Source organism: Frankliniella occidentalis, unplaced genomic scaffold, assembly GCF_000697945.3.
Source record: "Frankliniella occidentalis isolate FOCC.00 unplaced genomic scaffold, Focc_3.1 Scaffold96, whole genome shotgun sequence".
NCBI lineage: Eukaryota > Metazoa > Arthropoda > Insecta > Thysanoptera > Thripidae > Frankliniella > Frankliniella occidentalis.
Window position 1 is genome coordinate 669,252 of NW_026267225.1, and position 13,656 is coordinate 682,907.

Below are 13,656 nucleotides of genomic sequence, written 5' to 3' on the forward strand. Positions count from 1 at the left end.
AGCCCCCGGGCCACGGAGGACAAAGAAGCAGAGATACGACTCCCTGTTTTACGCCGCGCCGCCAATTCCGTACTAGCGCTGACTAGCACGCTCTGAAGAGCAGTGATAGGGCGCGGCGTTCAAACCCTCCAAGTAGGCTGCGCCCAGGCAACGGCTGCCGGTCAGCCAGGTAGGATTGGCGGTGTTTTATTCAGTTAAGAAAAGTCTACCGCGGGCGGCCCGCTCGAGGGGCAGACTGCGGTCCGGCGGCGTGGCGTAGCGTGCACCTGGGGCGGGAGACCCCAGCGATCTACGCTCCACTACCCCGCCAGACCCCCAGTCTACGCCCCGGGGCGCGCCGACCCCGGTAGACTTTTCTTAACTGAATACAACACGGGCGAGATGGTGCCTGCGGGGCCTTCCCCAGTCAGCCGCTAAGCTAATATTTTGTCCGCTGCTCACACGAATTACTGAGGAGGCCACCACTCGCGTAATCCAGTGTACAGATGAGGGTGTAATCCCTATGAAATCCTTATGTAATCCGTGAAATACTTGACCAAATTTTAAAATTATCAGCACTCATATCACTAAATTTCACTGATGATCTGACAAAGGGACGTAAGTCCATCACGATGAATTTTCCAGGAGGAGGAAAAAACTTCCAGAATTTTTGGGGACTCAAGGTATTTGTTATACGAATACATAAATAAGCTCCTTATTCTGATGCCTTTTGACTCATAATAGCAGATTTTTGGTACTAGTAAAATACAGAGAGAAAGGCGGACTTACGTCCTATGTGACATCAATGTTTTCCAGAACAAAGGACGCAAGTCCATCATTTTCAGGACCAAAGGACGTAAGTCCACGCAAGTCCATATGGTTTTTGAAAACGGGGCCCAAGTCAACCCAGTTTCTAAAAAGATTGGACTTAGGCCATCAAATGCCAATAAACACAATGACACCATAAGAAAAGGGAAATAAATTGGTTTTAACAATCTCAGCTTGAATGTTATTCATCTATACCTAATTTCCTTCACTTTTTGAACTTGTCTGACTACATTGAAAATAATGTCTACTATGGCTTATGGGTCCACTGTTTGTGTGAGAAAACATCTCCACAACAACTTATTTGTTACGATGTTGAAATTTTAAAGTTCTACTCACCTCTGGACAAGAACATAGAACATTACTGTAAGAAGTGGTGGTGTCACAGTGCACATACCATGGGATGTGTGGACAGCTCCAAAAGACTGAGAAGAGCAGTTGTGGGGGTTAACCTGTTACTCGCGGGACACAACAGACATACAGTCTATTTTCACAACAATTAGTGTTTGACCAAGCTACTGTCACCTCTCAAAATCTACTGTGCCCCGTCCAAACCGGTCTTGGGGTGCAGGCTGCAGCTGTAATGATGTGAGTCGAACTTTAAAATTTTAACATCGTAACAAAGAAATTGTTGTGGAGATGTTTTCTCACACAAACAGTGGACCCATAAGCCATAGTAGACATTATTTTCAAGGTAGTCAGACAAGTTCAAAAAGTGAAGGAAATTAGGTATAGATGAATAACATTCAAGCTGGGATTGTTAAAACCAATTTATTTCCCTTTTCTTATGGTGTCATTGTGTTCATTGGCATTTGATGGCCCAAGTCCAATCTTTTTAGAAACTGGGTGGACTTGGGCCCCGTTTTCAGAAACCATAAGGACTTGAGTGGACTTACGTCCTTTGGTCCTGAAAATGATGGACTTGCGCCCTAGTTTCAGAAAACGCTTGGACTTGCGCCCTTATGCACATTGCTGTCCAGTGCCAACTATAATAGATAATCTGAAACCGTTTTGACTGGGGTGTGTATCATACAGTATTGGTTCTAGAAAGCAGTAGAACACATTTTCCCCAACTTGTGGACTTACGTCCCTTTGTCAGATCATCAGTGATTTCACCTCATTGTCCAAATTTAATGGTTTTAGAGCCTGAAATTTAACAAAATTCATGTGTAATCCCTAAAAATTCATGTGTAATCCCTGTAATCACGTAATCCTGTGTTCATTTGTAATTGAAGTGGTGGCCCCCTCGCGAATTACCGTTTACAACAAATTTCACTTGGAAAACAAACCGCTGCTGAATACTCTCAATGAAATATCCGCAAAATACTAGCACGGGGGCGACGCGATCTGACGAGGTTGATGAAAATTAAAATCTAATGACTCAGTCAGACTTCTCTTCTTAAAAGAAAACGAAAGTTATTCATGACCAAAAGGCCACCAGATTCGAAGTTTAGAGTCTTGTCCAACTGACACCTCAGATCGTATTTGTAAAATTACTACATTGTAACTGTCAAATCTGTTAAAAATCATGTTCCTCTATCAGATGTCAGTGGTTCTGTCTTCCAAATGTGTGCCTGTAGGTGTGTTTGCTGTGGCAATTTTTGGAGAACTTCAAAAATCAATACGGACACATCAGGGGAGGGAAGAGGGTTGCTTTGTATGGCCAGCACCGCAGAGGGAATGGCAGGGGCGACCTCTACTATGTTTCTAGCCATAATGGCGAGTGCATTCAGGTCCAGATTTCTGTGGGAGGACAGTATTGCAGATGAAGTGGCAGGCAAGCGCTGCAACCAAATTTGGGAAAGCAGCGCGTCACTCACTGCAGCGCTAGAGCCAGCGAGTCAACGCAATTGCCGCAAAAATTGGGAAGGCTTGCGATCACCCATAACTTCGTCAGAGATTAAATTCTGGACACGTTTTTGTTCGGAATCAGACAGTCGAGTGATCAAATTACGAGGGGTGGGCGACTTGAGTTTTTCGTGTAGACAGGAGTACGGAGTACACGGAGTACAGTCGGAGAACATTAAGTATTGCCGGTCAGAGCGCGCAGAGTACACCTGGAGTACACCCGGAGTACACCGGAGTACACCCGGAGTACACCGGAGCACACCCGGAGTACAGTCGGAGTACGCGGAGAACTTGCGACAAAACAGCCGGAGTACACGGAGTACAATCGTAAATCACCTGGAGTACATTTTGGCCTGTACACAGGAGCCGCCCAGTCGTCCACCCCTCGTCAAATTATCATTTAAATTCTTATAGGTGCTGTCCCCCATGGGGCCAGTGATGATAACCTCAACCTCAGCTGCAGTTGCTGTGTCTAGCTGACTAACAACATAATGATATTTTTTGGCATTTTGCAAAATATTAAAATTTGTAAACTGGGACTCATATTGGGCAAACCACACACTAGGTTTGTCGGCCCTCGATCCAGGAAGTTTCCCACTCACTGATTTAGCGCTCTTGCCAACATCGGCTTCCAGGGCTGCTTTCGCAGCGTCAGATGCAATCAGTGGCTTTTCGATGGCGGTCCGAGCTTCTTCAGATGCATGAAGATCCTTCTTGATAACTTCTTGTTCCCTCCTCACTCCACACAACCTATCCGGCCACTCTTTTTTCAAAAAATCACGTTGGGGTCACTAATGTAGGTGTGTTTGGTGTCTTTAAAGAGAGTAAAACGGGAGAGTAGTAGAACCGTTGGTACAGAAATAGTATCTACCTTTATTTCCAGATTTGAATAACAATGGTAGTTTCTTGAATATTTTGAGCAGGCTGTAGCACAACAGTAGTAAAGTTAAACAATAAACTGTGTGTTGGGTTTTCGCCCAGGAGCAATAGTTTCTTTATTAGAAAAATCCCCAAAACACCCCTGTTTGTGCCCCGTTACAATAGGATCCCCCCTTACCCCCTTTTGTTTTTATAACAAGTAAATTTAACAGCACATGCAATTTGTTGTTCTGTTTCGTCTTCCAGGTCACCGGGATATTTCATGTCCTCATAGAGATCTCTATCCTCGTCGTACCCGTCTTTCACTGGCGCGCCGCCCACAATCTCGCGTCATACTTCAACGACTGGCGACATTTTGAAGTAAGAATGAACTGGGATGGGGCTGGCAGCTCGCTAAGGTCTATTTTGCCGACACGAGATGGGATAGGGAGGAAATTAAAAGTTGTGACAAAGTGGAGACGGAAATATCAGTACACATTTTGTATTTCGACGCATCTCTGAAAACCTAACAGCATGCGTTGCATCATGAGAGAAGGGCGCCCTTCTCTCATGATTGCATGCGTTATTTAACGCATGCATGGTATGCACACTATATGTAACGCATGCATTGAGATGCATGCTGTATTTAGCGCATGCATTGAGATGCATCCTGTGCTTAATGCATGCATTGCATGCGTTATTTAAAGCATGCATGGTATTGCAAACTGTTTTTCAACGCTAACATTGAAATGCATGCTGTATTTAACTCATGAATTGAGATGCATGCTTTTGCTACAACTCGTTTTCTTGGAACCCATTGGATTCCTTGTAAAATTTCCGTTCAAACGACTGTACATGTTATGGGGTTTCCAACTTGAATACCAACGCTTCAAAAAAGATTTTTAAAAGAACCGCTAAACTTAACGTACAAAGTAACTATGCGGAAGAGCCCCATCTCATGTAGGCTCGTTTGAACGGAAATTTCACAAGGAATCTGATGGGCTTATCAAAAATAAAACCGAAAAGCTCACTTAGTAAATATTCCACGAAAACGAATTGTAGCAACGGCATGCGTCTCAATGCATGAGTTAAATACAGCATGCATTTCAATGTTAGCGTTAAAAAACAGTTGCATACCATGCATGCTTTAAATAACGCATGCAATGCATGCTGTTGGGTTTTCAAACCTCCTCAGCATGCATTACATCGGCGAATACAACATGAAGTTATTTTTAAGAAAGTAAAAAGTCATCTATGCGTTAAAATCTGTGAACACCCGATTTTGAATCATCTCGTAATTCTACCCCGTTCATACTTTGCCACTCAACTTGTCCGACCAATCAGGATAAATGAAATATCCTTGACACCTCATACCCAAACAAAATGAGCAGATTTTCAAGTAAAGATTGTGAACCGAGGCTTTCGGTGTATGACAGCACTTCACCGTTCTTACAAGTGTTTCGTAACATTCTGTTATACCGGCTACGATGCCGACAATGACTTCAGAGCTGCTCAAAATCTACTTAAACTTAAACTCTCCCTGTTCTCGGCGCCCCTTGTAAGCATTTGTGATGATGCGAATGATGTGTCTCTCATTCATTCACGGATTTGGATGGATAATTAATTCAAAGCACAATTCACATGGTATCCATCTTGGTAGATTTATTGAAGAAGAAGGAGGAACCGGATACAAACAAGAAGAACAATAATAAGGCCATTGTAGCCAACATGAAACTTATAACTAAAAGGCAGGGATACCACAGCGAATTGTAGAGAAAGATTTATAACCCTTAGTCTACAAAAACAAACTGACATCATGCTTAGGCTCAAGGTTTTGTTGTAACTCGTTCATTGTGGTCCCACAATCTTGCAAGCTACTAATTTTTTTTTTAAATTGATAAATCTTACATCTTTTTGTTGCTCAGTATAAGGATCATGTCAGTTCAATGCAGAATTACTCTCTGCTTTTATTGTGACTGGCCTATATTGTCTCAACTACTTGATGGTAACGCTATCACACACTTTGGGAATATGTGTAATATATTCCCGTTTACGTAGGATCACCTAGAACAATCGAAGAAGGTGATACCTTGAGCAGACAGGCCACTCACTATCAGTAACCGTATATGGATACTTCACTTTTAACCTGAACGAATAACAAAAAATGAGGTACTGAGCCTCCCATACGAGAAGGTGATTGCCTCCCACTTGTACAAAATGCAATCCCTACAATTTTTCCAAATTGTGCCAAATATCTCACTAAAATATTGCCCAAGCCCAGAAATGTCAAAGCTAGACACACAGTTTCCAAAAGGCCGTCCTTCCTCCAAACGGAGTTGCCAGCTCCGCTTCGCTGCGCCGGCAACTCCGATCGGCAGGGGCCGGCCCCTGCTTGGCCTCCCGACGACAATGATCGGGCCTGCGGCCCGACCATTTTAGTCGCGCTTTATTGCAGAACATAATTCAAGCCACAGTTTCCTTCATAAGGAAGGTTAACAAATTTAAAAAAGGCCATGAATGCAAAGGGTACATGGAACAGCCTGACTGATGAAAATGACAAAACTTTAAAAACAGGTAAGATGTACACAATTGCTGCTTTTAAAATTAGGAAAGTAATAAAGATGAGAAATCTAAACACTTATTTTTCTGTGACAGGCCATTCAAGAATTTACGGAATTCTTAAATAAGTGGAAAGCAAAGGTACCACAGGCTGATTTAGGGCTGGCCTGGAAAACCCACCTTGGCCTGATGGTAACATTGCAAGGTACCCTTGAGCTTGTCAAAGTATCTGGTGAAGTATGTTGGTTACCAGTATCTTATGACAAAAAACCTTAACCAGAATGCACTAGAGGTAAAGTTAAATAAAATTAAAAGAAATATGTTAAATTTACAATTTTACTATGATTATTATTTGATTTGTCTATTTATTCTGTGTAGTAAGAAAAATTACCTTGATTCTCACCCTAACAGCACTTATTTTGATGAAATATTAGGGCAAACTGTGGGTGCAATGGCCATCCTGACCCAAAACAGTTCGTTCAAGTGCTCAGGCTTCTCCAGACTGATTCTCTCATCAAACCTACTCGTGGCAGTAACGTGACTGGTGGGCAAATGCTGCAGTCCTTCACCAGCCTAAAAGAAGTTATCGAAGTAACAGATATTGAAAATAAAATAAAGTTTGAAGAGATACTGCATAATTTGCTAGATAGGGGGGGGGGAGGGATTTCCGAGATTGGAGAATCATTTCCTCAATGGTTTGTTTCTGCAGTGCACCCATGAAACAAAAAGTAATACAGTAATTCTATTTTCAGTGCTAGATGAAGTAATATATGTCAAGTTGGTAAAGCTTGTGGGTTGTGAAGAGCATAAGCAAGAGCTTAGCAAAGCCACACTGTTAATAATTACCTAAGTTTTTCCCAAGCTTAACCTTGAAAATCCAATTCTCCTCGCTTTTTAGCCCGCCCTTCTGCTTTTAAAAAAGCAATAATGCGGGCTTGTGCAACCGCTCTCGTGTCTGTCTGTCCGTCTGTCTGTATGTCCGTCGTCTGTGTAAGAGGAAGGAGATGAGCTAGACGTCTGCAAATTTCATTTTATCTTGTAACTAGACAGGTTAGACAAGTTGTTTGTTTCTTGTGATACAAATAAAAGGTGTAATATTTTACTCAGTTCTGACGTGTATTATCATGGCTATTCCGTGAACGAAACTTTGAAAACTGACCATGCACACACACTACGAAAACAGAAGCTGAATGCTGGATAATGGCCACGCATCACGCATCGCAGCTGATAGGAACCCTGCAGTGCATTGCATTGTTGTCAAGCTATTCATTGGAATTCGTCGAGTTGGAGCTTGGAAAAATATCCAAGCTTCAGATGGGCGAATATCCAAGCTCCTAATAATAATATTTTAAAAGGGCTATGGCCCAGTATTGTTGACAATACTGGCATTGGCTCAGTATTGTCAACAATACTGGGTCATGCTGGTTGGTTACCACAATGTGGTCATTGGTGACCAGTGTCAATATTATTTTAGAACGGCTATGGCCCAGTATTGTTGACAACTCTACCCATTTAGCTGTTGTACAAGCAGTGACACTGGAGGTATCATCTGCTAAAAAGAAACAACCCCCCCACTAAGGCTAAGCCCAAGGTGGCTAAGCAGCCAAACAAGCCTAAGCAGTTCGACACGGAAAAAAATAAGTAGTCCTCACAACTAACAAATTAGCTAATTTTGGGATAGCTAATCCCAAATTCGCTGTGGAAGCTAATAGTTGGTTGCCACAGACAAGAGTTACTTGCCACGGCGTCACGAAACACCCAATTAGTTGTCAGAACTCAGAGCGAACCGATTCGCTCCTGTAGCGACAGCTTCGCTGTGGCAACTAACTCTTGTCTGTCGCAACCAACTGTTAGCTGCCACAGGGAATTTCTTGTCTATCCCAAAGTTAGCTAATTTAGTAGTTGTTACAACTAATCCTTTTTTCTTCCGGGCAGGTTGAGTGGCGGGAGCTGACGGGGACGCCTCTTTTGCCCATTCTGACCGGAGTCCGGACTGTGCGCGTTTGGGCTTCTCTATGCTTCGCGTACGCCGTGCTTAGTATTATCTCATCAAGCTTCTTGTCTCCGGATCTGAAGCGGAACCAGTGGAAGACACCGCTCTACATGGCTGTCCTACTGCACACAGTCAGCATGGCTGCGTTGTGGTCCTTACTTAACTGCCAGGTGATCCGGGTCTGCCGCGCGCTGCGACTTCACCTGCAGCATGAGGTAGAGTCCTGTGTAAGAGGCCGTAGCGAGGGTCCACGACTCCTGTGATCCTGTGTACAGACAGATCGCTATGTTATCCATGTAATACTTAAACGATTGTGTAAAGTTATCACCAAACTTCACCTTCTTATCCAAATGGAATGGTTTTAGCCACATATATTCAACAAAACTCACATGGAATCCCTCAAAATACATGTGTAATCTTTGTGATCGCCTAAACAGAGGCTTATACGCCTCATACACTACTTCAGAGAACGACCGTGAGAGAAGAAGAGCACGAAGATCAACACAGCACTACTGTGCTGTTGCTGCTCGTACTCTTACCTACAAGGAGTTCTCTGAAATGGCTTATTGTTTATAGCTCACATCGATCGGACATCGATTTCGAGCATGTTGCGTGAAAATACTAATTTGAAAATGGAGACCCTGTTTCAAAACATACTGGTTTCAGATGCTTGATTGTACCCGTGCCTTCTGTCCAGTTGAAGTCACGCACTGCCCTTGACGTTGAGAGGGTGAAACACTACTGCCTGGCGTGGCTGCACGTCCGAGACATCTTCAGGTCTGTTAAGACCAGCTGGGGATCTGTCATGTCGCGCTGGTTTATTGTGGTGCCGGGGTCAGCCTTGCTCGCGCTCTTCATCTCCTTCGCCGCGCTCATCAACGGACACTACCGACGAACCATAACAACACTTTTCGTCAGCATCACCAACGCGGCTTACGTTGTCCTAGTCTGTCTCTCCGCTGAGGCCGCAGAAAAAGAGGTGCATACATATCACTATTTCTGTCGATTTACTTTATATATATTTTTGAATACACCTTCTGTCAACTCTATTCAAAATTACAAAGGTGTTTCCAACGGGACGGAATGCACAATTCTTTGCCAAAGGGTAAAAGAGTTCTGCACCACATACTAGCTTTGTGTACGCCAGACCACGTATCGCGTAAGAGGCTTCGCGATATCTCACACAACACTATTACGTTGCGACGCGCCTGGCGCACATATAGCTAGGCCTGCGGCGCTGACACCCGAGACGAGTTAATGGGAGGGTATACGGTAACAGGGCCTTCCGACCCCAAAATTTTGCATACTCACGGCATTTGTTGGTGACTTATTACTCTATATTAGGGCCATGAAACTTCTGCTGTACGATAACGGTTTTCATTAAAGGTTCGAATTTTGACAGATTGTTATGTAAAAATCATCGTTTTAGTGATACTAGATAGTCTAGGGACCCTTAAGCCCAAAAGAGGGTGTGGTTTGACCCGTAATGTGTGGTTTAAGTATTACTTACTTTCCAATTCTGTGACATGAAGCCTTTTTTACGATTAAATAGACCATTTGGTCTTTTTTATCTTGCTTTCGCCAAGAAATGCCCCCTAGCACCCAAACGGCACAAGATAGAACAAAACGGATGAAATTTTCGGTCATTTTGACGGGTTACCCATTAAGAGCCCATAACAAAATATTTGTGAAAAAAAATTGCGACCTGTAGTTTTTGATTCTTTTAAAAGTTGATTTTTCAGCAAGAATGCTCATCTTCGAACTCGATCTGTCTTTTTACGATACAAAACGACTATGAAACGCCAGATCGCTCTATTAATTCTTTCTCGAGTTATCGTTTTTGTATCATGTGAAGACAAATCCAGTTCGAAGATGAGCATTATAGCTCAAATATTAGCTTTTTCAAAACAAAAAACAAAAAAAAAACACTGGTGGCAATTTTTTTTTTTTAATTATAGGTTTTTATTGATTTCCTGGGGGTTATTTCGAAATAAAGAAAAGCCTTTGACAAAAATAAAATTTTCATCTGTTTTGTTCTATCTCGTAGTATTTGGGTGCTAGGTAGCATTAATTTCTTGACGAAAATAAGCCGCAAATAACCCTGTTAAGCCGTAAAAAAGGATTCATATCGAAAAAGTGCACTGATAAATAAGTGTTCTAATAGCGTGCACATGCACCCACGTGCTCAACACTAATAACAAAGTTGCACACGTTTGAGTGCTTCGAAGTGTTTAACAGTAAATTTGAACACTTTAATGTTTCCAAAAGCTTCATAGCGAACCCTTGTGTTGAACACTTTCAAGGGTTCAACTTTACTGTTGAACACTTTATCAGCACTTTATAGTATTCAAATACCCCGAAATATCCAGTCAAACACTTGAATGTGTTGCAACATAGTGTTGAGCACGTGCGTGTGCACGCCAGTTGAAAACTTTATTTATCAGTGTGAAGGGGAATTATCCCTTAAACCACACATTTTGAGTCGAAACAGACCATTTTTTGGGTTCTTGGTGCCCTTATTATCACGAGAAAGATGGTTATTACGTCAGAATCTCACAAATTTGGGACTTTAAATGTAATCTGTTCCAGTTTAGCTCAAGTCGCGTTTCGCATATTTATTTGAAGTGATGACCCTAACATTCGCTGTAGGGATATTCGATCTGGGGCTGTAAGGCCCGATTCCTGTAGTTATCTGATGGCCATCGATATAGAGATTGGTGGCGATTCTCCCGACCTCAGAGGTAGGCGCCTCGCAACTTTGCGCAATCTGGCGGAACTATGCCGGGTGGAACTATAGCGAGCCAGCGAGCCCTAACAGTACTTTAAAGTGTACAAAGCTTCATAGCCAACAAAGATGTTGAACACTTTTAAGGGGAGGCTTCACTGAAAAATGGCGATTTCCTGTCAAAATACCGGTTGCTACGTTATGTTCAACCCCTCAAAATAATTTTACTTGCTACTCTGGTATCGTTACTAAATTTAGTTTACAATACGGAAATAATTTGAGTCTCAGATAGTTAGTTTTTGCGGTTAATTCAGAACCCTGTTTTCTAATGTTCCAAACATCCCTTGAGCATTTGGTTTTGAGCTATTATGTTCAGGCCAAAAACGCCGTCTTGGTTTTCAAGCAGTTCGGGTAAAAAAAAGACGCTCCCGTGTATTTTCTCCATAAGAGTTGCTCGGCTGCTTGAAAACCAAGACGTCGTTTTATCCGTGTTGAAAACTTGTGGAGATCTACTTTAAAGCAATGGTCAGTAACGCGACATCCTTACGTAACGTTACAAGTTTTAAGAGTCCGGCGATGTAATGTTGCACACTTCTGTTCCGCTAAAACTTTAACGTTACAGTCGCGTTACGTCTCTGTACCCGTTACCGATTGATTCAGTTCGGAATACCGGTACAAGGCATAAGCGCGTTACTCGATACTTGTCCAAACGTACCTTTACCTTTGTAACTGCGTTATTTACCTGAAACAGAGACAACGCGTTACAGAACCGGCTAAGAAACAGTACGGCCGATAGCAATAAGCATAATAAAAGACACCTCGTGAGATGGTCAAGAAGGGGAAGATGGTCGGGGTCACACCTCGTTCTTAACAGCCACACCCGGGCCGCCAACCTACGCTGAGTGCCTTTCGTCGTGTCGCCCTGGGCCTTAGCGCAGTGCTGGCGCATAGAGATGGGCGAACATGTTCGCATTCGATCGAACTCGAACGAACATCGAGCTGTTCGTGATCGCTCGAACACGAACATGAGGTGTTCGGATTCGAAATGTTCGGACACTACTCGAACAGAAGTTCGTAGGCGAACAAAATTGAAATATGTTTCAGAAATTCACCTCAAAAATGGGTATAATTGAGGGGGCAGTAGCAGTTTAATAAATAACTACAAGTTCACACGTTAATGAAACTATTGGAAACCAGAATGGATAGCTTTTATAACGACTAAGCAAGACAAATTGGTAATAATTGTTCGTGCTCGGATCGAATTTGAACATTACATTTGTTCGGTTCGGTTCGTTCGAAGAAAAAAATGCTTGTTCGTGTTCGTGTTTGTTCGAAGATTTTTGGACCAAATTTGTTCGAGTTCGTTCAAATTCGAACTGGCCTGTTCGCCCATCTCTACTGGCGCACATGATGCCGGAACCCGAGCTCGAGCACCCCGTCGCCGTCTACAGAAGTCTGCCCATACCGTTGCCCCCGACTGCGCCACAGGGCATGTGTATCGGAGCCATGGTCCGGGACTGGGTACGGCTGGCGAACCTCGCACACCTCAGGCCCGAGCCCGACCACCCCGTCAGCGTGCACTGCGAGCTACCTATTCCCCTTCTCAGCCGTGCCCCTCGCGAATTCCCCTATTCTTGTGAGCAGATAGAGGGCAAGAAGTCAGACTTTCTTAGCAGATGATACCTTACAATCTTAAACTTACTTACACTTAACATTCATAACTATACATTATACATCAGTAGTGTAAGATGTGAGTTGCTTTCACTCTCGATGAAGAATATAGGCACATGTCAGAAAACTGTTCACATTCGACTCGTGGATTTTGAAGAAAGTTATCTTGTTAATTTTTTTGCCCAGTACCACACTTTCGGATAGTTATGGACAGAAGAAGTCCGACGCGTCCTAACAACAATGTTCTATCTACCGAGCGTCGTTTTCAAAATGGTCTATCTACAAAGGGTCGTTTTCACAATGTCCTATCTGCCATGATTTTCTTAAGCAGATAGAACATTGTGAAAACGACGCTTTGTAGATATATAGGACATTTTGAAAACGACGCTCCGTAGAAAGAACATTTTTTCTAGGACGCGTTGAGTCATTTGCTGTTCAAAAAATCTTGTCGCAGATGGTTTCTTTGTCTTTTTCTTTCATCTATGCCTAATTACATTGAAATGTCTACGAAAGCCTGCTTTGATCGTCTGCTCCCAGCTGAGTTACTGTGTTGAATTCGAGTGGTCCCCAACTGTGCGATCTGCCGGTGTACACATGATGTAGGCTTCCCGGTTTTCCTGAGTTTTCCTCGGGTTGTCTTAGTCATCTAGAGGTTTTCTTGGGTTTCTTACGTTTTATTCGGTCTGTCTGAGTTTTCTTTGGTTTTCCTAAAGAATTTCAAGGCTTCATGAGGTTTCCTTCGATTTTCTCTTGGTTTTCCTGGGTACTCTTGGTCTTCCTTGATATTATCTTGGTCTTACTTGGTCTTCCTGGCTTTTAATTTCCAATTTTTTCGTGGTCTTGCCACAACTTTTCTGGTCTTGCTAGAATTTTTCTGGTCTTCCAAAGAATTTCTTAGTCTTCCCCTGATTAATGCCGTCTTCCCGGATATTTTTCGGTCTTCCCACTGTGATTCTGGTCTTCCGGAAACTGTTTGGGGTTTCCTATAAATTTTTGAGGTGAAAGTGAGCTAGGTCTTACTTGTAGTTTTTTCAGTCTTCTTAGGTTTTGTTTGGTCTTTCTGGTGGTCTTCCTAGGTTTTCCAGGTTTCTGGGCTGCCAGTTTACACGCTCAAACCTAGTTGGGGACCCCTCGGTTGAATTACGTGTTGAGTTACAATGGCGCGAAAAAGGTGGGTGGGGACGGGGTAAGGACGGGG

General features: G+C 43.0%; 1 protein-coding gene across 3 annotated transcripts in view; it reads left to right on the forward strand.

Moving 5' to 3' along the window:
- The window catches only part of LOC113211075 (gustatory and odorant receptor 21a-like), a 60,604-nt gene that overhangs the window by 4,385 nt on the left and 42,563 nt on the right, over positions 1-13,656 (forward strand). For all 3 annotated transcript variants that reach the window (XM_052269582.1, XM_052269584.1, XM_052269583.1), the window contains 3 exons: positions 3,778-3,891; positions 8,005-8,277; positions 8,760-9,041. In XM_052269582.1, the coding sequence (XP_052125542.1) occupies positions 3,778-3,891; positions 8,005-8,277; positions 8,760-9,041 (669 nt within the window). The remainder of the gene's footprint in view (positions 1-3,777; positions 3,892-8,004; positions 8,278-8,759; positions 9,042-13,656) is intronic.